Source organism: Balaenoptera acutorostrata, chromosome 7 (genome assembly GCF_949987535.1).
Source record: "Balaenoptera acutorostrata chromosome 7, mBalAcu1.1, whole genome shotgun sequence".
In the NCBI taxonomy this organism is placed as follows: domain Eukaryota; kingdom Metazoa; phylum Chordata; class Mammalia; order Artiodactyla; family Balaenopteridae; genus Balaenoptera; species Balaenoptera acutorostrata.
The window spans coordinates 14,985,219-15,012,858 of NC_080070.1; the positions used below are offsets into that span (position 1 = coordinate 14,985,219).

At 49.0% G+C, this 27,640-nt stretch overlaps 1 protein-coding gene across 7 annotated transcripts in view; it reads left to right on the forward strand.

The window, feature by feature from the left end:
* Positions 1-27,640, forward strand: part of HIPK2 (homeodomain interacting protein kinase 2) — a 189,281-nt gene that overhangs the window by 112,798 nt on the left and 48,843 nt on the right. For all 7 annotated transcript variants that reach the window (XM_057550600.1, XM_057550599.1, XM_057550601.1 and 4 more), the window contains exons 3-4: positions 26,246-26,369; positions 26,663-26,782. In XM_057550600.1, coding sequence (XP_057406583.1) covers positions 26,246-26,369; positions 26,663-26,782 — 244 coding nt within the window. The remainder of the gene's footprint in view (positions 1-26,245; positions 26,370-26,662; positions 26,783-27,640) is intronic.

Below are 27,640 nucleotides of genomic sequence, written 5' to 3' on the forward strand. Positions count from 1 at the left end.
TTAAAAGACTTTGGGATGCAGGGCTGGCCAGGTTGGGGGGCTTTGGGGGAGACAGTTGTGTAAGAATGAGTCGTCGGTATAGGATGGCTGTCAAAAAAGTTAATGCAGGGCTTCCCTGGTGGCGCAGTGGTTAAGAATCCGCCTGCCAATTCAGGGGACACGGGTTCGAGCCCTGGTCCGGGAAGATCCCACATGCCGCGGAGCAACTAAGCCTGTGCGCCACAACTACTGAGCCCTCACGCCACAACTACTGAAGCCCATGCGCCTAGAGCCCATGCTCCGCAACAAGAGAAGCCACCGCAATGAGAAGCCCACGCACCACAACGAAGAGTAGCCCCCGCTCGCCGCAACTAGAGAAAGCCCGTGCACAGCAATGAAGACCCAATGCAGCCAAAAATAAATAAATAAAAAAATAAATTAAAAAAAAAAAAGAGTTAATGCAGCCTTAGGACAGAGTAAGAAAAACATAGTATTTAGAACAAGGGAGATTATAGGGATATGATTCTCACTGAATCATATTTGGGTCATGTTACATACAGGACATTTTCTGTTCCTTATATTGTGGGGGGCCAGTTTTACTTTTGATGTGAAGGGTGGTGATTGAAGAATCTGAGGATGTTTGTTTAGTAAGGAGAAGAAACACCTCCAGGTTTATGGTAACTGTCTAAATATGTAGAGGGTTGCCATGTGGAAGACAGCACCCCAGACAGGTAGATTTGCCTGCACTCTTCCAGTGGGCACACTTAGGGGATTCTAGGGTGAGCAGATCTGGACTCAGTGAGAAGCTCATTAGTGGAGGATTAGGCAGAGCTTTGATGAATAGTTGTCAGGGATTCTGCAGAAGAGACTCCTATTGGTTGTAGGGTTATACTCCGTGGTTTCTAATGTGTTATCCAGTGGTGTGCTGGTGGCTTGTACCAGCCTGCAGGGGCTAGTGGTTAAATAATCAGGAATTTTGCAAGCCAGGAGTTCAACTGTTGGTGGCTTGAAATCAGCCATGGGGGCAGTCTTTACACCACAGAAGTCCACAAATATTACAGATGACCTGCTCCCCTCCCACCCAGTGCCAGCGTACCAGCACACCCCAGGATTGTCCCAAATAAAGAGTGTCTGTTAGGGGCTTCCCTGGTGGCGCAGTGGATAAGAATCTGCCTGCCAACACAGAGGACACGGGTTCGAGCCCTGGTCCGGGAAGATACCACATGCCACGGAGCAACTAAGTCCGTGCGCCACAACTACTGAGCCTGCACTCTAGAGCCCGAGAGCCACAACTACTGAGCCTGCATACCACAACTACTGAGCCCGCGCGCTTGCCACAACTAGTGAGCCTGCGTGCCACAACTACTGAACCCACGCGCTCTAGAGCCCGTGAGCCACAACTACTGAGCCCGTGTGCCACAACTACTGAAGACCATGTGCCTAGAGCCCGTGCTCCACAACAAGAGAAGCCACCGCAATGAGAAGCCCAAGCACCACAACGAAGAGTAGCCCCCGTGAGCAGCAACAAAGATCCAACACAGCCGAAGATAAATAAATAAATAAATAAATAAATTTTTAATTTAAAAAAAAAAAAAAGAGTGCCTGTTAGAAGCCATGACCCTGTGGAATGTGAGACAGCAAATCGGAGAAGGGAACGTCCACATTTATGTTCTTTGGACTTTTCAGATTCTGTTTCCTTCCGTTGTACACAGCTCCCCTTGTTGGTGCTCAAGCCACTTCCTATCTCCTGCCAAGATCTGAGGGCTGGGAGTTTCTCTGTCACTGGATCTGCCAGGGAAACTCAGATACCTTCTGTTTCTTGGAATAATTCTTTCCTTGTTAAGTATCTAGACTGGCTAGCCCTGGGCATGGGGCAGCCCCACTCCGTTCTCAGCACCAGCCTAAAGAACTTGTGAGTCACAGATGAGTTCAGCCATCGAAACAGGATTTGGAAACACCTGGGCTGTGGAGGACAAATGATCACAGGTGCAAGGTCCAACTCACAAGTGTAACAAAGCCCTGGAGGCCATATGGCAACAGCAGACCTCAGATCAGCCTCTGTCCCCATGGCTTGTGGGCAGAGAGCAAACAATGATTTTAATTTTGTTTCTTTATTTCTTTTTACAGAAAGGATTTGAAGAAAGTCTGAATCGTGTGTAAGGGAAAAGCACATGTCCTGTGGTAGACATGACAGCAAAGTCAGCTGTGGTCACGCAAATAATACTATTTGAGTGTGTTCTGAAGTTCTAAGTCAAAAAATTGTTTTTACTTTTCTCATATGTCTACGATGTCCCACTTGAAACCCCCAATGCTTTTCTTTTTCCCCCAATGCTGCCTTCTCCCCACTCCCTCCCGTTATTCGTTCCCCAGGACACAGACAGTAGCACCCAGGAATGGTTAGGCTGTACACGGGGGATGGCCCTTCCAGGAACGTTCATATGGCCGGCCAGTGAACAGCTTGTATTTGATAAAAAGCTTTCTTGCCAAATAAAACTATCCAAAGGTGATTTTTGAGCTGTGGAGCAAGCTACTCTGAATCTCAACATCCAAATTATAAATAAGGGAGTTGAAGTATAGGGGTTGCTTTTATCATTCAGTAATGTGTTGTGAAGCTGTAAAGAGGTCTGTTTTAGAAGTGACAAAACCAGTGCAGATGAGCTATATCCCCGTATGGAGACGGAGCGTGAAGAGGGGTCAGAGAGAACTGAATAAAGGAATAAAGGCAAGACAGGAAGGGCAGGAAAGAGATGGAATGCAGCTGTAGCACCACAAGGTTACAGGCTAGGGACCCACCCTTAGAAAGGTGTAGGCCAAGGACAGGGAATAAAGAGAAATCGGGTTCCTACTTCAGAAGCTGTAGGATGACAGGAGGTGGTGACTTGATGATCATTTTAACCGCAGGCCGGGCCTGGGACCCTAGGAGCCCAGGGAAGAGCGTCACTCTAGACTTAGAGAAGCCACAGCCTGGGCTTGGAGCTCTGCCGAGCCCTGGGCTCAGGGCCTAGAGAACCTTGCAAAAGGATGGACTTGAAAAGGATTGTTTAAGACTTGCAATAAGTACAGAAAGAACTGAATGCCGTGCAGTTGTGCCCGTGAAAATCTTCAGCTGCGTGAAATGCATACCTGAGTGCAGAGTAAAGAGTTTGGTTTGAATGGCCTGATTGTGATGCAAGGCAGGGAGAAGGTGAGGGAAAGGGATGCTCCCAGGACAGACGTAGGGCAGCGAGGGAAATGTGGACACAGGGGTATAGAAAATCGACTGAGTTCCTTAAGGCGGTGCTCTTGAGTAAAGAAAGTCTCTCCTGCCCCCTTGCCCTTGGTGGCAGCAAAGAAACAGGGGCCCTATTGGTTTTGGTCGACCACATGCTGTTGGCCTCACTGAGAAACACATCCACTGGTCAGCGTCTCACCTTCTCCAGCCAGGGCTTCAGGGCAGAATGAAGCCCTGCCGCCCTAGACGTCCACTGTGTGTAAAGAGTCAGCTTCTCCCCTGGACGCCTGGGGCGCTGCCTAGAAAGGCGCCAGTGATCATTTTCTGTCTTCTGTGGTTCAGGTGGAGAACCCTCCTTGAGGAAGACTGGCAGTGCCTGGCCTTCTGATATAAAGTCATCAACCTACTGGGGTTTTGCCTAAAGAGGACTTTAGAAAGCAGCTGGCCTGATGGGCACTCGGGATTGGGAATGTACAAAACAAGGTCTTACCCACCTTTGAAGCATTTCCCAACTTTGCTGTACCCATCAGAACCCCAATTGTCCCCTCTCTTTACCCAAGATGAAGTCTTTTATTAGTAAACCAAATCTATGCTTCCAAAGGCTCACCCCTGTCAAAACTTTTAGTATTTGGTTCCAGTCGTGTTGGCATTAAGTTAGTTTCTATGAAGAAAATTTTGTATTTGCCTTCCCACTTTCTCGTGGAAATTATTCCATGAAAATGACTTAGTGGGATTGAAAATTCTTGGCTCATCATCCCGTAACAGCTTTGTCATTTCTATAGTGTACATTGAATAACTGAGTGAGTGAGTGAACTAAGCTTACGATTAACAGTCTTTCACGTATATTGACACTCCGTTGATCTTTACCCCAATATATAAGGTGACCAGGTAGGAATTATTCTTACTATCTTACAGTTGAGAAAACTTAGGCTCATGACAATTAAGAGACTCAACCAGGAACACAAAGTGCACATACATGGCAAAGTTGGGTGTAGAACCCAGGTCTCCCGATCCCTGATCCAGAACTTTTAAAGGGAATCTAGAAGAATGATGGCCAGGTGTGTGGTGTGAGACAAAATAAGACAACCAGTTGCGTCTTGGTGAGCACCTAGTATATAACACTGGGTCCTCTGACGTGGGTGTCCAGGAAAAGAAGATGCCATGTTATCTTGACATCTTCTTGATAGCTTCCCATCAAGAAGCTAACAGCTTAATTGGAGGAATCAAACTGCTACACCTAGAAACAATTAGGTTTAATGGAAGGTGAGTGAAGGGAAAGAAGAAAGTTCTGGAATGCACCAAAAAAGTTCCTGGGGGAAGAAATGAAACTGAATCTCGGGCAGAGATAGGACTGCATAACCATACACCAACAAGAGCGAGGGTCTAGCAAGCAGTGCATTCTGGCCAGGGGTCATTTGGGTGCAGGCAGAATGTGCAGGTCCTGTCATATCTAGAGATGAGCTAAAGGTGAGGTCTGAAAGCTCCACAGAGGTCAGGCCCGAGGGTTTGGACCAGTAAAGTGAAAAATTGAGTAGATGAGGTCTGAAGGGACATTTGGGTCAACTCGACCCACTGTAAACAGCGTGATCATGAGCTGAGATGGCAAAGCAAACATTGTCTAACAGAAGGCTCGGAGCTGATGTAATGCCTCCTGTGGAGACACCGTGGCAAGGGGGGCAGAGCCTGGGTGAGGCCTGGAGGGACGGCCAATAAAGGGGGTGGAGCTGAACCCCGAGGATGTTTCAGATTTGAATCGGAGAGGGGAAGGCATTTCAGGTGGAGAAGGCAACACGCACAAAAGTATGGAGTAAGAAGGGAAGATTCTGGCCTGAAAGAAGAAGTTATGAATTGAACAGAGAGAGACAGGATGGGATAAAGAGACGGGAATGGCTGCTCAGGGGCTGGCAAGCAATTAGAATTTGGATTGCATGTGATAAGCAAATTGGTTCTGGAGGAAGGAAGTTGGTATGATGAAAGCCGTTCTGGGAAAACAAGTCTGGCAGCATCTTAGATGGGATTGGAAGGGAGAAAGATTAGAGGCAAACCAGCCAGGAGACTTGTCAGAAATCTGGATAAAGCCACGGGGGTCGTGGCACTGAGAAGGAAGAGGAAAAGGTGACTCTGAGGAACAAAGAAAGCAGAAACTTGCGATTTAAGGGAAGATGCCATGGGCAGAGATGACTTGAGGGTCCTCATTTTGGAAATGAAAAAATAATGGTTCTACTGGGATAAATGGGGTGGTCTGGAAAGGAACCCCATTTCTAAGGGGGAAGGTGATAGATCAGTTTGAGGCATCCAAATAGAGATACTTCCGTCTTTGAGAAAAGGGACCTAGAGGCCGAGAGGTTGGGGCCAGGGATGCATCTGTCTGACGGCCAGTGCCTGACAGTGAACAACAGTGAACGAGTCCCACAGGAGGGAATGGGGGTCCAGAGTGAAGAAGAGAGAGAAGGAAGAGGAGGCAGCAAAGGAAAGAGAAGAGCGATGGGAGAAATCAGGGAGAGCCAGCAAAACACATTATAAATCTAAATGGATTTCGAAAGCGAGTTGAAGGTTATCAGGGTCTGTTATCAAAGAGAGGGGTGGCTAAGGATGGGAACTGAGGAGAAGGCCAGCGGGTCTGCGCAGAGGGAGGTCAGGGCTGGTATGAGAGCAGTTTCCCTAGTTTCCTTAGGGTGGGCCTCCCCTGAAATTATCTGCCGGGCTCCAGACTCCCTGCCCCCAGCCTTCTCAGCTCTGACTGGTTCTCCGGGGGCCTGTCAGGAGAATGCTCTTGCTCTAAAATCTTAATCATAAGCTATTAATAGTTATGTTTCTAAACTACAGATCTAATGGTACATCTTAAATTGGATGGGTGAGTTACCTGGGCAGAGGAGGAGGGTCGTGTGGGCTCTAGGTCAGTGGGGAGAAGAGAAGCGTGCTGAAGAAAGGGAGGGCGGCGTACGCAGCACTGCTGACAAGGAAGAAGGAGGGACTTCCCTGGTGGTCCAGTGGTTAAGACCCCGAGCTTCCACCGCAGGGGGCGCAGGTTCCATCCCTGGTCGGGGAACTAAGATCCCACATGCGTCGCGACACGGCCAAAAACGAAAAGTACAAAAGAAAAAAAGAAAATAGGAAGAAGGAGAGAAGGGAAAGGAGAAAAGAAAGAGGGAGCGAGCACGTCTGAACCCGAAGCAAAGACTCTGCAGCCTGGGGTGAGGTGCAGCGGCTACAGCAGGAGACAGACGGCCCCGCAGGTCCCTCCTTCCTGCATCTCCAGGAACCCAGGAACTGGCCGCCACCTCCAGCGGAAGGCCTCTCCCACCTCGTCTCCCCACGAAGCTCTGCTAACCTCCTCTGCACTGCGGCTTACGGCTTAACTGATGATACATCTTCCCTTTGTTCCAAAGGGAAGATTGACATTTGCTTATCGATCATAAATTGCTTCATTTGCTCTTGATTTGTTTGCCTTCTCAGTACTTGTGTCCGCTGTTTCCCTGGTTTGCATTTATCGTGAAGGTGCTCCCTCAACTAAACGTGGTTATTGCCGTTGACTCTGCACTTTGTGGGCACCTGGAATTCAGTCACTTGCTCACAGCCCTCAGCTCCAGCCTTAGACCCTCATTCCCAGAGACACTTTCTGATGGTAGTGGGTTCCCTCCGCAGTCATACAGCCCTTCATGCAAATGCGTGATCTTCCACTGCTCTGTGTTGCCTGTGCCTGTGTAACTGTGTGTGATCAGAAGGAAAGCAGAATTGAATCCTAGAACCATGATGTTGGCGAGGACTTGAGAAATCACCCCATCCCGGCTCCCACTCACAAGGAATCCCTTCAACAGCTTTTGTTTAACTTATTAAATAAATAGCTTTTCTCTTGATTTAAACTGTTCCCAAAATAAATATTGGGTGGGTGATCCAAGGAGTGGTTTGAGAGTTGATTTTACCAGGAATATCGAGACGAGCGTGCTTTTTGCTAAAAAAACAGAACTTTGCTGAATTTGTAAGAATCTGAGTCTCATTTGCTGCCATCCCCTCCGTGGAGACAGCGCTGGCGCTGTCATGGGGTGGGGGGCGGAGGGGGCCAGATGACAGGCTCAGTGCAGCCCTAGTCCAGAACAGACCCACCCCTTCCTAAACGCGCGAAGCAGCTCCAAAGATGTTTTGAACGGTGTTTCCCTTGAAGAGCTGCATTCGTGCAGCAGCCGCTTTTCTGTGTATCCCGTACCATTAAGCCCACGTGAACACGGGCCAGTCAGGTCTCTGCGCCCTTGGGACCCCGTTTCGCTTCTTTGTCACCCGACATGCTGGGCTGCACGTGCGTAAAACTGTCTCGGGTTGTTACAGACGCAGTCTTCGGGGCAGGGGGAGCGTGGTTTGCTTCTTCCCTCCCCACCTTTGAGAGGGAGGAAACACTGCCCAGGTGGAAAAGCCTTGCTAACGCGACAGAAAACTTGGCAATGTGCATCGCGCGGGGCCGGGGGTCCTGGGCTGTGCTCCCCGAGGCCGTGTGGCTCACTTCCTTTGTCACTTCTCAGCTCTCAGTGGCATCTCCAACAGGAGACCTTGGCCTCCTTCCAAGGTCAGTGTGTCAGGCGTTTACGGTATGTGCTAGCAGCTATGTGCTAGCAGCGTGCGAGTCCCATCAGATCTCTAATCCCACCATCCATCTGACAGCGTTTAATAAGCCTCAATACCACCTTTTCCAGTCACTCATATTTAGAGACAAACACCCTTGTGTCTGTACTTTCTGAGTAAAGGAATCAAAGAATAGCTTATTGTCTTACCTCAGGGCCAGAAATGCAGAGTTAGTGTTTGCTGCCCTGGTGTCTTTTGCCCATTACTCATGCCGGCCTAGCCCATCGTGTCCCTTGCTTGTTCTCTTGGACATTCCTTGTGTTCTCCTGCCTCTGCGCCTTCGCTTATAGTTTTCCAATCTGCAGGCCTTCTGCCTTCTCTGGACCCTCTAAAGTCAGCTGAAAGTCTACCCATCCCTAGCAGTCATAGTAAATCCTACCTCCTTGTGTTCTTCCCTTTTCTTCCCAGCCTGGAGTGAGTCACTGAAGTCCACTAGAGTGTAAGCCCCGTGAGGGCGAGACCACCTTTTTTGTTTATTGCCAGATACTCAGCGCCCAGGACAGGGTAGATGCTCAGTAAGTTTTGTTGAATGAAAGACAGTGATTGCTCTCTGTAAACTTGGTGGCCATCTGACATGTATCCCTTCTGTCTATATTCATCCTTCTGTACATGTCTACCAGATGCTAAGCTTCTTGAGAACAGAATCCATGACTTTCTATCACCCTGTAGCAGAGTCTGGAACACGCTAGGAGCTCAGTAAATACTGGTGATTGCGTTTACGACATAATCACTCAGTAATGTTCCCTGAGTGTGGGGCGGGGTAGGGGTGGGGAGGCAGGCAGAGTGTCTTTCTCTTGCTCTTATATAAAACCACCTTGAGCAGCTTTTTAAGCCAGTCCAAGGGCCCCTGTCCTCCCACCCAGCACTTGAGTGTTTAAGAAGGACATTCTTTTTTTTTTTTTTTTAAAGTCTTTATTTATTTATTTATTTATTTATGGCTGTGTTGGGTCTTCGTTTCTGTGCGAGGGCTTTCTCTAGTTGTGGCAAGTGGGGGCCATCTCTTCATCGCGGTGCGCGGGCTTCTCACTATCACAGCCTCTCTTGTTGCGGAGCACAGGCTCCAGACGCGCAGGCTCAGTAATTGTGGCTCACGGGCCCAGTTGCTCCGTGGTATGTGGGATCTTCCCAGACCAGGGCTCGAACCCGTGTGCCCTGCATTGGCAGGCAGATTCTCAACCACTGCGCCACCAGGGAAGCCCCAAGAAGGACATTCTTAAGAGCGTGATATTGTTAACATCGCATTCCTCTTCGGTAAATTAGCGAAGGACTGTATAGAATTGTTCAAGAATCAGTTATCCAGGGGTTGGCTAGTTAATTCCTGAGTAAGCCACTCTGAAAACTGATTATAATCCTATTTCAAATGGAGAGTTGGGCCAGGGCCAAAAAAGGGTATATTATTGTGTCTTGTAGGAGGGAAGAATCCGGCAGATATTCACTGAGTTAATGGCTCCAGAGCCTTCCTTTCTTCTGTTATTGTAAATTATTGTTACAGTAGAAAGCCAGGTCAGCAAAGTGAGACTCCAGCATCACACTTCCTCTCAGCTGAGGTCTTATATCATGGAGACTTTCATAAACACACACTGCATACACTTCACGTGGGATCCTTTTAAAGCTCATGCCGTTCAGTGTAAAGTGTAATAATTGTTTTATATTCCTTCTAAGTTCTAAAGTGTCCCTTGCTTCTGGGGTAGCTGTTGACTAAAACCTTCTTTGTTTAATCAAAGAAAACTAGTTTTATACCACTCAAAAGTCCCCCAGTATATAGCTAAAAACAATCATTTTGCTTAGCTACCCCATTTGTCTTGCCTCTCGCCTCTTTCTTAAGGGTTGCAAACTCACATGCCTGTAGGGCCAGGCGGGTAAAGTCAGCAAAAGTCAGTGAGCAGTGAGGACGCAGCAAGGGGGCACACCTGGGTACCATTTAAGGGGGCAGCGCTGCTTGGCCCAAGCTGATTGCTGCCAAGCACAGACATATAGCCCTGAGTTGGCAAAGCTTTGGATTTTCAAGAGAGCTTTGGATTTTCAAGAAAAGCTGGAAATCCAAATTTTTAGGAGATTTCACTTGATTTCTAAATGTTAATAACTAATTCCAAAAAAAATTTATTTATTTATTTATTTATTTATTTATTTATTCCTGGCTGTGCTGGGTCTTCGTTTCTGTGCAAGGGCCTTCTCCAGTTGCGGCGAGCGGGGGCCATTCTTCATCGCGGTGCGCGGGCCTCTCACCGTCGCGGCCTCTCCCGTCGCGGAGCACAGGCTCCAGACACGCAGGCTCAGCAGTTGTGGCTCACGGGCCCAGCCGCTCCGCAGCATGTGGGATCCTCCCAGACCAGGGCTCGAACCCGTGTCCCCTGCATTGGCAGGCAGATTCTCAACCCCTGCGCCACCAGGGAAGCCCCCCCAAAATTTTTAACTCTTTACAGGCCAAATACTTTATGTGTCTGTGTCGGATGCTTCCTATGGGATAGCAGTTTGCAACCTTTGCTCTATCCCTCAGGCCTTCCTGCCTTTGGGCACTTGAAAGTCCTCCTTGGGCATCACTTTCATTGTGTCACCTACCTTTTTAAGAGGGTGATCGTTGATTGACATCCAGAGTGTCTGTCCCTGCAGGGGAGGGACCAGGTGGAGCGTCAAGTACAGCATTGGGCACCAGGCAGATGCTCAGCTGAGGCGTGTCAAAAGAACAAGTCTCAAGCTTCTTTTGCGTGATCCCTCCTCTCTTAGAGGTATGGTCACACGTGGGTATTAGTTATCTACTGCTGCATAACACATGACCTCAAAATTCATTGGCTTAAAACAATAATAAACATGTATTATCGCACAGTGTCTGTAGGCCTGGAATTTGGGAGCAACTTGGCTGGACAGTTCTGCTCACGTTCTCTCGTAAGGTTGCAGTCAAATTCTCAGCTGGGGCTGCAGTTGTCTGAGGGCTTGCCTGGGCTGGGGGATCTTCCACGGTGGCTCTTTGTCAGGGCTGGCAGGCTGGTGCTGGCGGTTGGCAGGAGGCCTCAGTTCCTTGCCGTGTGGGCCTCTCCATAGGACTGCTTGAGCGTCCTCACAACGTGGCCGCTGGCTTCTCCCAGAGTGAGTGATCCAAGAGAGAGCAAGGTGGCAGCTGCAACATCTTTTATAGCCTAGTCTCAGAAGTCACGTGTTATCATTTCTGCAGTATTCTGTTGGTTACACACATTTGCCCTATTCATGTGGGAGGGGATTCACTGTTGAATGCCAGGAGGTGAGGATCACTAGGGGCCATCTTGGAGGCTGTCTGTCACAGCCGTGCTCACAATAGTCACTAAATCCTTTTTAAACTGATGATCAAACACTGAGAGTAGTGTTTGATCTCCCCAAAAAACCTAAGGGAATAATATTTATGTCCTAGTGATTTGTACCTAATATTCATCTCATTTACTACCGTGTTCTTGAGATCAACCTCAGAAATTAAATATCCTATTTTCATAGCCCATCTTAAACCTGTCATCCCTGAATGTGTCAAAAATCACTTTTTAAAAGTAGATTTAAAAATTCTACCCGTATCACCTCTTAGAGTGATAGACTCAGGTGTACCATTTGCTTTTCAAGGAAGCCCTTTCAATTATTGCTTCCCTGTGTCTGCTTCATGGGGTTTCCTTGTTCTCGTATTCTCTCAGTTGCCTGAGATGACACTTCTCTACTGAGCCTAATGTTTTTTTAAAGATTTGAAAGGAAAATCCCCAAGAAGTAGTGTCCTGAACAAAGAATAGTACCCTCTTTGATATATTAATAGCATTTGTGAAAACAAATAGCCCCCTGAGATTCCCTGGGGCCCTCTGAAATTGGTAGGAGAGGGGTGCCAGTTATCAGAGGGTCAGACAGAGAGAGGGGTGACCTCAGTTCCTGCCACAGGATCTATTTCAGGTACCCCCTGTGCAACTCCCCACCCCGACTGCAACCGCAGGACCAAGTGGGAGCTGCTCCTGCTTCCAAACATACACAGACACACACACACACAGACACACAGTCTCTCTCTCTCTCTGCACCTTTCCTCTGTGGGAGCTGCTGCTACTTCCAAACATAGACATGCTGCACCTTGCCTTTGCCTCCTTTAAGGCCACCCTAAATACTCATTTTAACCATATTTCGCCTGAATACAGATGTTCAGGGGAAGGAAAAGTGTGCCACCGTGATTTCCCCTAGGAAAATCCCCACTGGTAGCTAGTGCTTATTTGTTCAATAAACAAAACCTTAGGCTAGGGATTGAAGGGGAGCACGAGGCGAGTCCACGCGTATGCGCTATGCACGGGGCTCAGGGGCGTGGAGGGGGCAGTGTTTGCGTGCGCACCTGGGGGAGGGGCCCACTCCGCCCCGCCCCGCCCCGTCCCGTCCCATCCACTCTGCCTTAGCGGTGGTCACCGAGAAGGGAGCTGCTAAATGGAAATGACATGCATAATTCATAAGGCCGTGATGGCGTGCGATCTGTGGAAAGGGGGGTGGTAATTACAGAATTGAGAAATGAGGCTGCAGGCGGGTAAGTAACCTTTGTAGGTTAGAGGCTGCTGTGATAGATGGCCTGCATTGTTCTCTTTCTGACCTTTTTCTGAACTTCCCCTTAGAAAAACAGAGGAAATACAGTTCTGCCTTTTCCCATATTGTTTTTTGAATAATACCTTCAGATGCCAGCTTTTAGCGTTTGCATTCTTCCATTTGGGGTTTTGCTTTCCTGCCCCCCCCCCCCCCCCGCCTCGGGCCCCACCGACTCCGTCCCCGCCCCGCCCCGTGCTTTGCAGCTTCCCATAGTAAAATCTAGTCACTAATTACTTCATCCCGGTATTAATGGTAAATACAGAGACTACACAAGTATTTGTCCATATTGAACACAGTGTGTACAGGGAAAGAAAAATACCCCTGCAGCATCCTTTCCCCACCTCTGCCCGCTGCCTTTCCCTCCCAAAGCTGGCTCCCCCAGCCAAGCAAGACGGGCCTGCGAATGGTCCTCGGGGATGATGCAGATGGGCCGGTGAGAAATGTGTGGGACGTGGCCTCTCAGTAGGAGGGATGACGGAACCGATGATGGACCTGAAGCCCCATTTTCACCAGATGCTAAGGTGCATGCAGGAATGAGACTCATCCAAACTACTGATGCAATCGCAGAGAAAAAAAAAACATAACTAGGCTGGGGAACGTGTGCCATTATTTCTTTCATCAACCTTTCCTCTCTGCAACCGGAAATACTCGGTGTTGTACACTCCACGCTTCCTCCACTGGTATTAATTTCCTCGTCTGAACTGTGAGTCCCCGGCAATGGCCCGTAACTTTGGGCTCTATGATCATCTGAAGCCTATCAGCCTCTGTAAAGTCAGGGGACCCCAGAAGAGAGAAGAAGGAAGACATCTGTTTGATTTTCACACAAGTAAGCATCGTTAAAGAGTCGGGCAGAATTGTTCCACTTAGCCTCAAAGTTGAATCTAGAGTTGAATCTTTGGGGTATTTGGTGTTGTTTTGTTTCTTGAAAAACAGACCCTATTTGAGGCTGAATGAAAAGGAACTAGACAGTTCTGTGTCAGAGGCTTTTAAACCAGAGGGCACGGAATTTGGTTAGTTCCATTTAGTTGGTTAATGCTGATTGAACACGTGCTGTGTGCAGAGCACCACGGGGCTGCAAGGCAGCTCAGCACTTCCTTAGGAGGCAAATATAGGCTCTCTCTTCTCAAGGCACTTTTGATCTCATGGGGGAATCCAGGACAAGCCTAAATGTGTACATACAAAAAACCTACTTACACAACTGACACTCTACAGAGGCGAGTGTGACAAGCAGCCGCTCGGTTACTTTAAATGATTTTTCAAAATTTTTATTCTTTGGCAAAATAACCCCAAAAAACTGAGCTCTTCATACCAAGGATGACTGCCGTTCTTTCAAACATCCATTTAATTGCTTGTGGTTTTTTTAGTTGTATTTTTAAAAATCTCCGTGGCTGCCTCTTCTCTTCCCATCTCCATTTGTTATTTCTTTCCTCAATTCCAGATAAATAGTTTCTCCTTTTCTCCCACCATTCCTCTGCTTATGTATCTTTTAAGGATACAGACTTCCTGTGTCAAGCTTCTCCCACTAAAAATAAATAAAGCTTTATAGTTTTCTCTTCGGATTTCTCCATGGAAATCCCCATTGTCAGAGAAGTACTAGAAAGGGCTTGCTTGTTCCCTACCCCTTCTCTTTCCTTAAACACATACATCCATAAATACATAAACAACAAATAGTAGGAAGTCCCCATGTTTACTTCTTTCTCAGATCATCACTTCCATTCAGCACGCATCTGTATGTTGAGCATTTACTACGTCTTGCATGGGGCTTGTGGTAGGAAAAAGAGAGTGAGCCCATCGCTTCTCCCGGCCTGTGAGTGTGAAGCGTGACCACCCGTGTCCGTGGAGGACTCACCCCGCAGCACCTGTGCCAGGTGTACCGATGAATAATGAACAATCCACTGCCTCAAGATGCTTCCAATCCAGCCGAGAAGCTGCCAAAAGATTTTTCTCATTTTAAGAAATAATTATCAGGGCAGGGATGAGTGAAAGATGGAATCGTCAGGAGATAGATGGGACACAGAATACGAGAGAGCCTCAGGGCAGAGTTCTGGAGGAAGCAGTATTCGAGTTGGAAACCTTGCTGTCCAGAGGAGTGCTTTCCAAAGAGGCAGACTGGGGGTGGGAGTGGAGGAGGCGGGGGATGCCTGAGGGTGTCCAGGGCCTCATCCTGACCACTCTGGCGAGTCTGGAGGGTTCTGCCCTGTTTCCTCTCGTGCTCCCAGCAGGTCAGCTCCTCCCTCCCTCTCGAGTCCTTTCTTCCCTTCCTTTTACTCTCCCTCTTGAGCCCCAGCTGATTGGTGTGCAGCGCCCTGATTCCACACGCGGGTTAGCTCACTCGGCTGGAGTGGGGTTCGGTGCTCGAGAGAACAAAGTGAACATTTTCATCTCTTTTGCTGAAGGCTTCTCCATTCCAGAGGCAAGATCCGAGAGTCTCATCCCTTGGATTACAAAGAAGCCTCCTTGTTATGATGAGAAAAACAGTTTCTGGGCAGATGAGCAGTGGTGTCCTCGTCTGCGGGGACAGCCTACTCCCCTTCCACCGACAGAAACGTCTTCCGGGCTCTAGTCTTCAGTGTGCTGTGGATCTGTCACCGTGAGGTCCCGTGCTGTCCCCGGTGGGCTCCATCCCTCTGTCCTGCAGGAGCCGAAGGCCCGGGGGCCTTTCAGAGGGTGTGTCCGCTGCCCTCCGGCAGCCCCTGATGTCAGCTGCAAAGAGCCAGCTTCGTTTTTCCTCCGTGACCCAAGCAAGCACAAGAAAGCAAGCTTGAGTTTTGTTTTGTTTTGTTTTCCAGTTCCTTTAGGAAGAGGTGAATATTGGAAGGTTTTCCCTAAATCAGCTGCCCTTGGTTGGAGACCTGGGATGTATGCCCACTTTGTTTGGCGAAACTCTCCCGTCCTAACTCCTGCCGGAACCAACAACCAGCCGCCATGGGTGCGGCCTCCTTGTCCTGACCTTGGCGGGTCCTAACAGACCGTGGTGAAGTCCGCTCTGCAGCATGTCCTGCTATGGAATTGGGTGAAGGATGTGTCCTCAGTCCTCTTCTGCCCGTCTGGTCTCCTGGCAAAGCCAGAACGGTGTGCACGTCCCCAGGGAGCAAAGCCAGCCTCGCCTTCCCCTGTTCACGCCTGTCTGCTTGGAGACAGGACGCATCCTGCACCTTGTGGGCCAGAACCTACTCAGTCGGCCAGGATGGCCCCTGACTTTAGTTGAAAACTTGCTTAGGTAGCACATGAGCTGGCTTTGGCCCTTCTTTCTCTGTAATTCTGTACGAACAGCGCAGTATCGAGAGGGAAGCCTCCTCTGAGGAAATGGGAATATCCCTGCGGCTGCAGGGAAATTCACCCCCCAGCGTGTGTTCAGCATCTTTACTCAGTGGATTCCTTTTCTTGTCTCAGGTTCCGGCTCCCGCTCTCTCAGTTGGTAGTTCTCCAGTCAGTGACACCAAAGGCATCTCCCTTTCAAAGAAGGAGCAGGTTTCTGTCTTCAGGCCCTGTCTTCCTTACCCCCATCCATCAGCCATAAAGAACGCCTCGTGATTCAGCCCCACGAGCCACAGGATCAGCTGGTGCTGTAGGAAAGGAGATAACCTGAGGATGAGCCTTATCTTTGGTACCGTTCACTTGCTGAGAGCTGGGCGCTCAGGGGCCTCTATGCAGGGCAGGCCCAGGGACCCCTGGGAGGACAGCATCCTGATTCTCCAGCCTTGTGCTGGTTCAGCCCTTCCCCCGACAAACGTTTCTGAGTGCTCCCTACGAGCCAGTCGAAGCTAACTGTTAACCAATGGAAAGTTTTACATTTAAATGGGTAATTTGCACATAGGTAAGTAATAGTACCTTCTTAGTGTGCTTTCCCCTGGGGTAGAGCGTGAGCTTTGAATTCACTGACTCAAAGGTGTGAAGGAGGCCCGCCTGCCTTTCTTCCCGGCCTGATGTCCCACTTTCACTCCACTGGGGGTGACACATCACCACTCTGAATAAAGTGGAGGGGCTGCATCTACAACTGGTCCACGGGAATTGAAATTCCAGATTCCCTCCTAGCGCGGAGAAAAGAGGAGTGGCCTCAGGAAGCGAAGGGTGACAATGTGACAACATGGGTTAGGCCTTCCCGGTATCAGCATGCTGTCCAGGGAAGTTCTAAATGCACAGTTTTAACCCTCAGCTTCAGTCAGCAGACTAGCAACAAAGCAGAAGAAACAATCAACCAAAGGAACTAACAGGAACGTCTGAGGTTTTGTCTCCTTCCTCTCCCTCGGCCAGCTGCCCTGGGCCTTTGTGCTGAGCCCCTGTCACTGCAAGCCGGGAGAAGGCAGAGCCCAGCGGAGGCGTGCGGTCTGCACCCCAATGTACATCACCACTGCATGCGGAGAGGGGACAGTGTACGGGAGGGGCTTTGTGATGCCAACCGCATCTCTCTACCCGGCTGGGAGTGACACTGGGCGTTGCCTTCTGATAAGTCATGGAGCTGTATGTCTTTGCTCTGTGCACTTCTTGGTATGTGTGTTATCTTTCACAATCAAAGATTTTTTTTTTTTAACTTTATAGGAACCTGGAGCAGGACATGTGTAAAATGAATCATTATGTGTAGATAGTGCTGAAACCTGAGATTCCATTTCCCTGGCTGACAGGTGCTTCCACAGACATTTACTGAGCATGTTCTTTGGCCAAAAGTATGAGTATAAAACCTGATAACATTATAGTCCTTTGGGGTGTTGGAAAGCAAGATCCAGCTTTCTCCAGCAATCCTTGGCTTCATGGTAAAAGCTGCAGAGACCAGACTGGGAGATACAGGGCTTGGGACGGGCCGAGTAGACACAGTACAGTGGTACGTGTCAAGAGGATAAGGAAGTCCAGGGCGGTGTGCATGTCTTTGAAATGACCCATTGTGGAGTCCAAGTCATTCTTCCTTGTGAGCATTTCTTACTGAGATTTACAAGGAACTAGAGGCTAACATCAGATTATCCTCCAGATACCTGAGAACTGGTTTCCAGTTTACACCAGCATCACTTAGAAGCCTTTGGAGATTTTAGTCATTTGAGTTCTAGATCCAACCTTTTCTTCTGGTATATAATCAAGAAGGTTAGATTTTGGCACTGCACTTTGCAGAGTTGAAGCAGTGCTGGGAACCAAGGGTCGGCACAGGGGTGGGCGATGGGAGTGGAGAGAGAGATCCGTTTATTTAGGGCACACCAGGAAAGTCTTATTCCGAGCCAGGATGTTCATTGCCAATACAAATCCAAAAATCTTCCACTCTGATTCTAACATTGTACTGAAAATGGTCAGTTGAATCAAGGAAGCTCGCTTCCTTTGGGAGACTGTCCAAGTGTGGCATGAGAATGGCGTCAACACCACAACCAAACCCACAATCAACCAAAGTTGATTATATCTATATAATCAACTTTCCATATGGATGTGATGCTTCATTCTGATGTCTTGAGCATTTCTGTTGGTGAGAGCTGGAGACATTCAGTTACAGCAGAATCACCAGTGAGGGTCTTGAATCCTCATCAGCTTACACAGAGTTTTGTGGATAACAACGGCCCCAAGGTAGAACTTCTAGAACCTCTCTGCAACAATTTTGTTGTATATGTGACATCAAGCTGGGACCACCACAGGCACGAGTGGGGTGTCTTTCCTTCTAGAGTCAGAGCCATGGTACTGTCAGATGACAGTGCCATCCTCAGCTTATTACAGGGCTGAAATACTCTTCTGTGGGGTGTGTCTGGAGCTCTTAGGGTGCACAGTGTTTGGCTAGGCCGTTGCAAGGACAGTCTCCTTATTACCTTGGCTCAGTGCAGGCTCACACAACAAGGGGGCTCCTGGTCAACCTCACCTTGTGTTTTGTCCCTGGAGCTCCATCTCTGAGTCCCTTTGTCTTTCACCTCATCTTTCTAGCACCCCAAAGACGGAGCTGTTTCTTTCATATCTCCTGTTCGCCAAGGAAGCTGTGTCTTTTTCAAAATCAAGTCGCAGGTTGACCTTAGATGAGCCAGGCTTCTGTTGCTATGTTGATCTCCACTTGGACCTTTCTGGGTCCCCCAGACATGGTATGAACCCATGCTGTCTTCCGTGCAGATCCTTTGGGCTTTGGGGTCCAATTTCTCTAAAATAGCCTCCTTGTAGTCCTCAGATTTCTGCCATCTCTAGGGTCCTGTGTTGCTCTGATGTAATCCGTTGCCTTTTACTCCGGGTCACCAGCTCAAATAGTGGCTCCGAGAGCGTGTCAGCATTTCCAAGTCTCCTTATTTTTGTGGTGGAAACATAAGATTTAACAACCCATCTGAAATACAGTTTTACATTTTGATTGCTTCTGCCCTAGCCATACCGAGGTTACTTTCAATCTACATATATTTGTGGGAACAGGCTTTTTTCACGGCATTTCAGTTCAAGTACACCTCATAATATCAGTGAGTATAAAATACCATGGACTAACAAAGTGTCTTGCTTCCAAGGAGTTCAAACTGCTTTATAATTCTACTGACCATAATTTACCTTCACAAGCTGCTGTAGAGGCAAGAAAAAAAAAAAGGCAAGATTAATAATCACATTTTATAGATGGTGAAATAAAAACTCGGAGAAATTGAGTAACATTTTTCCAGAAATGCACAGTTCTTCCTGTGTTCTCTGATTAGTGTTGCAGATTTATTGCCCAAGTTGGGAGTGGCCGTGAACCTTGCACTTGTTTTATTAGTGTGCTGTGTGGTTGATGGAGACATGGACTTGGCCGGGGAGGTTGGGTGAGGAAGAGATTGTACCGTGAAAGGCAATGCAGACTTAGAGCTGTGCTTCCCGGTAGAAGGAAGGGGGCGGGCTGCAGATGGGCAATTTTCTTTCTAAAGCTAAATGGTAGTGACTTAGTTGTTGGTCATATTCATCTTTGTACCTTTTTCATATAAATAAATGAAGCAAAAATGTTTAATATGTATGCTTCAATATACTTGAACAGTTTTCCTAATGTCTCAACTTATAAGGAGGAAATGGACCTTAAAAATGAGGAAAAGAGATGCTCTTTATTTAACTGTCACGTGGACTTAGACACGTTATAGACAAGTGATGTACTATCTGTTGATTGCCTGCTCCATGCCAGGCCCTGTGCTAGGTGCTTCCTGTTATGCTGTTTCGTTTCATCCTCCTACCAACGTCAGGAAATCAGTATACAGCCACAACCTAATGGCACTGGATTATTCTACCTGTGAACACGGGATCTTGAGTGTTTCCACTCAACTCGGGTGGTGTCCACACCTCTGTTGGGGGTCATTCCCCTATAGGGTCACAGGATCTGGACATCTGGGAATGCCTTATCAGCCATGTACACTGTCAGTAGAGCCAGTGGAGTGAAATATCGAAGTTTAATCGTTGGTGTGTCGAAAATGACAGTTGTCCATTCTCTTTCTATAGAAAAATAGAATTTTCCATGTCTTGCTATGGGAATGTTGGAAAGGAACAATCTCTCTCTCTTAGGTGCAAATTTTGTCTGACACTTCATGTATGTTTAAAGTATTTTTGATGTTCCAAAATAGCACCCAAGAGCCTCTGTAAGATGATTCCATGGGCTGGTGAGTGAAGGATGAGTCACTGATAGGACCTGGGCGATTCTGAGCCCAGAGGGAAAGGCCATTTCCCAAGCCAGCCATCCTACCTGCTGCGGAGCCGAACGGAGAACAGAAACGGCCCCCATGCAAGAAACCGGAATGTGATTTTTTTTTTTAAGCATGTATAAACTTTGAAGCAGAAAGGCCAAGTAGTCTGTCTTTTGTCATAGGAGGTGTTGCCAAGGAGAAGGTGCCAGCTTCAGGGAAAATTGGCACCTGCTGAGGGTGTGGGGTTGAAACAGAAAGATGCATTCCTTCTACAGATGTATAGTGAGCACCTACATGCCCCAGGCGCTGTGCTAGGCGCCGGAGGTACAGCAGCGACATGGGCGAGAAGCCAGGGAGGGACGTGCACTCACCCTGCCCTGTGCCTGGAGGCCACCCCACCTGTCCACTTCTCCTGAGAAGCGCCCTGGGCTCTGCCTCTCCTCCCCGCAGTACCCCCTCTTTCGTGTGCCGGGCGCGCGTTTTGTGTTAGCTGTAGGCCCGCTGTTGCCTCTGACTAGACGGTGAACTCCTAGAGCAACCACAGGGTCTGGCTTCTGATCTTCAGCACCCAGCACAGTGCCTGGCACATAGTAGGCGCTTAGGAAAATGGCAGTTGAATTGTTCCGCTAAGTGAGTGAATGAGTGACGCTAAATTCTGGCATGGAATAAGCCTTGGTAAGAATGCTTTCTTCTTCACTGAAGAATAAACGCACCTTAGCAACCATCGAACGTGCTTCAGGTGCGCTAAACAAAAAGAAACAGATTTTAGACTTGACTTTGAACCTCCAGGGGCTCAGAGCCTTATGGACCAACAGAACAGGGGCCAGGCCTCTGCCAGGCCACAGCAGAAGGGGCTTCATTCCCCCAGGGATTACTGAGGGGCCAGAGAAGTGCCTTCCTTACCCGAGGGCTCGTGGCCTGGGTTTTGAGCAGATTTTTACGGAGCATCTGCTGTGTGCCAGACTAAGGATCAAAACACACGAGACACAGACTCTGCCCTTGGGAAGGTTTAGTGGAGGGCGGACACACGGACATATATCTACAGTAGTAGGTGGTCAGTTAATATTTATCGGACCGATCTGGTGGTTCGTGCCAATATGTTCATCACGTGGTCCACCAGCACAGAGAACAGGGTGTGTTTGAGTGAGGAAGGAGTGGGGAGGGGACAGGCTATATCAGAAATATGACCAATGTGTCATACATGCAGAGAAAAGGACACAGCCTTTGAATGAGGGGGAGTTTTGGGGTAAATTGGAAAAGGTTGAAATCCAAGGCAGGAGACCAGTAGGGAGTTACAAGAGAGGCCTGGATTGCAGAGGGTACCAGCAAGCCCGCAGCCGTGGAGCTGAGTGAGTGATGGCTTCAAGAGGGAGGTGAGAAGGGATGGGCCTTTGCAGCCCTGTGGTCCTGACCCTATATTCTCCGGGTGCCGCCTCCAGCCCCCCTGCTACCTTCACTGGCTTTTTTGCTGTAATTCGTTCGTGAGCCCCCTACAGGTAGGGGTCCTCCGTCCCTCAGTGCCAGCCCCGCTGTGGGCGCCGTGCTCGGCCGAGCGGGGCCACATGCCCACGCCTGTCTCTGGGCCTCCACTCCTGCGGGTCCCGCCCGCACAGAGGCCTGCTCTTCCCCAGGCGAAAGCCTCGTGCCCAGGCTTCCATCCTTCGTGAAGATTTGCCCCTTCCATCCTCCTTTGTTTTGTGCTGCCTTAGAACGTTCCATCTGAATCACGTATTTTAGCACTTCCTTATATTTAATAAAGGTTTATTCAGTCAACAGATCCTTACTGATTGAGTGTCTACTAAACGCCAGGCGCTGTGCTGCCCTCGTGGGCTGAGCAGGGGAGACAGACAGTAAGCAGGTTATTGGGAAAGTGCTGTAAAGTGACATTGATGGCACTGTAGACAGAGACTAACTGGTGCCGAGGGACGCCCGTCTGTGGCGGTGACGATTAGGCTGAGGTTTGACGGATGAGAAGGAGGCCACCACCTGAGAGCCAGCGGAGAGAGCATTTGAGGCAGAAGCAACCCCACTGCATGGAGGCTCTGGGTCCAGAAACTGAGAGGAAGCTGGTTAGCCCGGAGCTTATTGAACTTGGACTGTGCCAGGCTGGGCAGGGCCTGGCCGAGGGGGTCTCTGTGGGCCTGGGGGGCACTGAGACCTCATTCTAAGTGTGGCAGGGAGCCTCTGAAGGGCTTCAGGCCGAGGGACGTGTGACCTGTTCAGCCAGTAGAGAGTGGATTGGAGGAAGGGGTGACGAAGTGGGAAGACCAGATAGGAAGCTCCAGGTGAGATGGGTGGCCAGGGCCAGAGCGGTGGCAGTGGAAGTGGAGAATCAGGGGCCAATTTGAGATGTACTTCGGAGCTGCCATATTGATGGATTGGGTGGTGAGGATGGAGAGGGAGAGAGAGGAATCAAAGGTCAATTCCAGGTTTCCAACATGAGTAACAGCGGGGTGGGGTGGTAATTCCATTTAGTGAAACAAGGAGGACAGAGGGAGGAATTATTTGGGGGGGGGGGAGTGCAGAAGAGAAGAGTTCCCTTTCAAACGTAGTAAGTTTCAGATGATTGTGAGGTATTCCAGTGGAGATGCCAGGCCATCAGAAACATAAAGCTGGGGCTGAGAAAAGTCGAAGATGGAGGTAGACATTTGGAAATACACAAAATGGGATTTAAACCTGTTAGAATGGATACAATGACTGTCTCAGTTTCCTAGCACTGCAGAAACAAGTACCACAAAATGCATGACTCAGAATAACAGATATTTATTCTCTCACAGTTCTGGATGCTAGGAGTCCAAAATCAAGGTGTCAGCGGGGCTGTGCTCCCTCTGAAGCCTCTAGGGGAGGATCCTTCTTGCCTTTTCTAGCTTCTGCTGGCTCCTGGCATTCCTTGGCTTGTGGCAGCATCACTCCAAGCTCTGCCTGCATCTTCACATGGCCATCTTCCCTCTGCGTCTGTGTCCAAATTTCCCTCTTCTTCTAAGGACACCAGTCACATTGGATTAAGGATCCACCCCACCCCAGGATGACATCATCTTAACTAATCTGTAATGACCGCATTCCCAAAGGAGGGCACATTTTGAGGTAACAAGGATTAGGACTTCAACATGTCTTTTGGGGACACAATTCAACCCATAAGAATTACCTAGAAAAACAATGAAAAGAGAGAAGAGAAGGGGTCCTAGGGCTTTGCCATCAGGTAGCAGTTGGATAAAGGAAGACAAGCCATGAGCAGAGGGGCAGGACAAATGCGGCAGTGCGTGGTGTCGTGAAAACCAAGACTGCGTGTTTCAAAACAAGACAGAACGGTCAACTGCGTGGAAGAAATGCATCTCTCGGGTTCCAGAGCTTACAAGCTGACCAGGGGACGTGACGTGGTCCCTGCTGGTCTTGGCGAGCTCTGCACTTGAGTGGAGCAGAGGGGAAAGTTCAGTTAGAGGAGGGAGGGAAGATGCGTGAGGCAAAGCAGTGGAAGCTGCCGGAGATGACTCTTTAGAGATTCGGCTTTGGAAGGAGAACAGAGAACTAGGGCAACAGCTGCAGGGAGCTGAAGGGATTAGGAGAGGTTTGGTTTTGGGTTTGGTGTGTTTTGTCCTTGCGTTCTGCTTGATCTTTTTAAATGGGAGATGCTAGAGTGAGTTTGTGTGTTTGGATTAGCTCTGTTTTCATATCTGTGTGTGTGTGTTGTGTACGTTTTGTGCTCGACCTCACTTGTCACGTGTGCTTTAGTGCTGCCTTCCCAGCATTGGGGCCCCCACGGACAGGGCTGCGCCCTCTGTTTCTTTTGTCTCCCGGCCGCCCTGCCTGACGCTCAAGCATTTGTTCACTATGGTCACGGCAAGAGAAATCCTCTGCTGTATATATCACGGTACCACGAATCGCTGCCGCTTCCTTTTCTGATGGAGAATGGACTGAACGATTTTCACAGGTCCTGTCCGTGTAACGTCAGCCGATGGAATCCACGTCTAGTGTTTTTCGCCAAAGAACATTGCTGGAGCGCCCTTTGCGTGACAGTCTTACTTGTTGGATTCTGCTAGGCAGAACATCAGGGAACAGAATCTGGGAAATGGGCTTCCAGAGGTTCCCAGTGGCCTGCTTAGGGGCATGAGGACCAGTTGATTAACCTGATCGGAAGGGCAGCCCCATGGTCACATCCGGAGATGTCCCCGTGGAGCAGGAACAGCCTGTCCCTAAGACCCCGCCTGGAGACTGGAGTGTCCAGGCTGCAAAGGGCAAAGGGACAGGTCACAGGAAGAGGGGACAAAGGTGCCGAGATGCTTGATCCTGAGGCAGCAGCGGCTGCCACAGGAGGGGCTTCTCAGGACCAGACCAGAATACCGCTCCCGGGGAGAGGAGGCAGGGGGACACATCTGACTCTAGAACAGAGAGGGCAGAAAGCAAAGCAGGTTCTGACACATACGTAGGAAAAGCATGTTGTTCTCCCTATAATGTTCTTTTCAAATATTCCCTTCTTTTCTAAAAGATGTGTTTTTTTAAATAAACCAAAACCACCTCTGAAGAGATTGCATCACCAGAGGCAACCTGCAATCATTTGGTCGGTTACACACGATGATCGGGTGGCCCCGGAAGCCCTGGCGTGGGGCGGCAGCGCTGGACACAGTGACCTAGGCCAGCTGTGGGATCGGAGGCCCCGTGACACAGGACAGTCCAGCAGTGATGTGTCATCAAACCACCCCCAGCGTCCCCAGGGCATCAGCGCCAGAGGGCAAGAGCAGCCTCCCGTATTCACACGGACCGTCAGCTACTAGGCTTGGAGGAGAAAGAGACCAAAGACAGGGCGAAGTGCCAGGCAAACACTGGCAGCTGAAGATGCCCAGCAGTGAGGGGATGGGGACAGGGCAGACCCATTAAGCAGCAGCTCGCTCCCCCCGCCCTCCGCAGCCACTCCCTCCTCCCAAGCCTGGGGAGACCCAGCCTTGGGCTTCAGGACAGGCACTCTTGCCTCCCCGACCGTGACTGTGGAGCTCTGGAAGCACCGTGGGCAGTGCCGACTCTCCAGCTCCAAGGAAGTGAAGAAACTCCTTTTTACACCTGAAAAGTCAAAAGACTTGGTAGCAAGACACTTTGGTTCTTGTTTGGTTTTTTTTCAGTACCATGATGTAGAGAAAAAAGAAGATTCGCAATGAGAGCAAATTTGAAGGAGCAGGTGGGGAGATGCTTTTTAGGCAGGGAAAATTCAGCTTGAAGCTCCAAGTGGAGGTGTCTCTGACGCCCCCTCCCTTGCCACCCCCCGCCTCTCGTGCTAGCTGGGCGAAGATAACGTAGGCAGAGAAAGGTCTCCCCCCGTCCCTGCACTCCACTCCAGGCTGCTGAAAGGGTGGAGCGTAGCATCTTCCTGTATCGCTTGATCAAGGGGACAGTTGAGAGAGAAAACGCAAGTTGGGCTAATGTATCAGCAGAGTGCCTCGAGCCACGTATTTTAAAAAAACATAAACTGGGTTCGTATCTCATACTCTGAATGTGGTTTTCTCCAAAATGTACCCCTAGCAATCATGACCAATTCCTAGAAAAGAAGAGGTACTCTGTGGTCTTTGGTTTTGATTACCAACTACATGTGAAATTTTCTCTTTGAGTTTAGGTGATTTCCTTTAGAAGTTCCAGCATGTAACCTGGTTTATCATGTGAAGGAACATAATTTCTACAGTTAGGAAAGGGTTTCTAATGGAATTCTGATTGATACCCAAACTAGGTATCGCAAACAGGCGTTCTATAATTGTCATAGTAGAGAACTTTTTAGAAGCTAATGAAATAAAGTAGTGTTTCCTTGGGAAAGTGATACAGAACTCCTAAGGATTGTTGGCATAAACAGATATTGGATTTAATCCCATTTTGGGAAGAGGCAACTTGTTTTATATATATTACTGAAAATAGAATACCTGTACTTAAGAATTCCTTTGTAAAAACTGGGCACTCTAAAGGTTGGTTTCCCGAGTTTTCAGCTACAAAACATAATTCCCCAAGTGTCTCTGAAATGATACTTAGCTCAACTGGCTGGAGTGTAATGGTAATGAAGTCAATAGCTGTGGTTCCCTGTGGGTCTGTTCTAGAGCCACAGACCTACCCTTCATCTCAGCCAGTCATTCAGCCAGGCTCCCTGCTGATGGGGAGGACCAAGTCAAAGGATGGAGGGATCATTTCAGTCCAGCTGGAGAATGACAGGCCCTTGAGGGAGTCAATAATGGTAACTTGGGTTGGAAAGACTGGATTTTATGTAGAATTCATGTAGAAATAGCTGCCTGCATTTCCAAATTGCTAATGGTTTTTTTACATTCTTCCTTTTCAGGGCCCCTGAGATCATCCTTGGTTTACCATTTTGTGAGGCAATTGATATGTGGTCCCTGGGCTGCGTCATTGCAGAGCTGTTCCTGGGCTGGCCGCTGTATCCAGGAGCTTCAGAGTACGATCAGGTGGGTCCGGATAGCACAGGTGTTCACAGCAAGCCCTCATTCTTCATCTGGATTGGCACCTCATTTATAACCTGACGTATGGTTGGGGCTACGCGGTGTTATATTGTCTCCCGAACCTTGCTTCCTTTCGCCTCGCTTTTCTTTCTTTATTCCTCTTTCTTTCCCCTTTTCCTTTGATTACTTCTTTCTCTCCCTATAAAATTGTTGTTTTTCTCCGAGACGCTAGAGCCATTAGTGTACCACATGTATGATGACAGGAAAAGCCCTGACCTCATTCTCATCTTTTCTTGCAGATTCGGTATATTTCACAAACACAGGGTTTGCCAGCAGAATATTTATTAAGCGCAGGGACAAAGACAACTAGGTTTTTCAACCGTGACACAGACTCGCCGTATCCTCTGTGGAGGCTGAAGGTAGGAAGAGCGTCCCCTCCAACACCCAGCACGCAGGGAAGAAGGTCCCATCGGTGGGGAGCCTTTGACAGCAGCGCGTTGGTCCTGGACCTGATTGTGATTCGGCCACGGGGGAGGCGCGACTGTGGTTGATACATGGTGTGGATGAATCTGAATGTTCAAAAAGCACCACTTTGCTTGACCTGCTGCCTTTTGCGGCTCAAACTCTGATCGCTAAACTCCTGAGGTTTAATCCAGTGAATCTTAATGACCCGTCTGGTTGGTTACTAGACAGAGAAATGAACCACCGCCTGCCCTCAAGGAGCTCCCAGTCCAGAGGGAGCCTGAACCTGTGTGGCAAGCCCTGCCTCCTCCCCGTGACCAGCGCTCTGTTCCCGGCAGGAACAGAGCGTGGGAGGCCGGAGGAGGGAGCCTTTAATCCCGCTGTGGCAGAGGGTCGGGGAGGAGCATTCGAGCCGGGCCCTAAAGGATGAAGAGGGCCTTCCAGGCACAGGAAGCAGCCTAAGCAGCACAGCATCCGAAGGCTCCGGGGAGGGGTCTGCCGGTCCCGGCCGGCAGGTGGTGGAGCGCACCATTGCACACCGTAAACTCTGGTGGTTTGACTTTAACAGAAACATATTCTGTTTCACTTTGATCTGTGCATAGTGATTAAAATTAATGTTTTTTCCTGGGAAGGAGAAAATAATACAAGTCTTAAGTGTGTTTTGTGTTCATTTTAGGTGTTTCTTTTTTTGCAAGAGTGTGGGTGGGTGTTTTTTTTGACAGAAACCACGCCATATTCTAATACATTTAAAGATAATGTGTGGCCAATGGTGGCAAAAGACTTTGAAAAGAGATCTGGAAGCTGAACAAGCATCT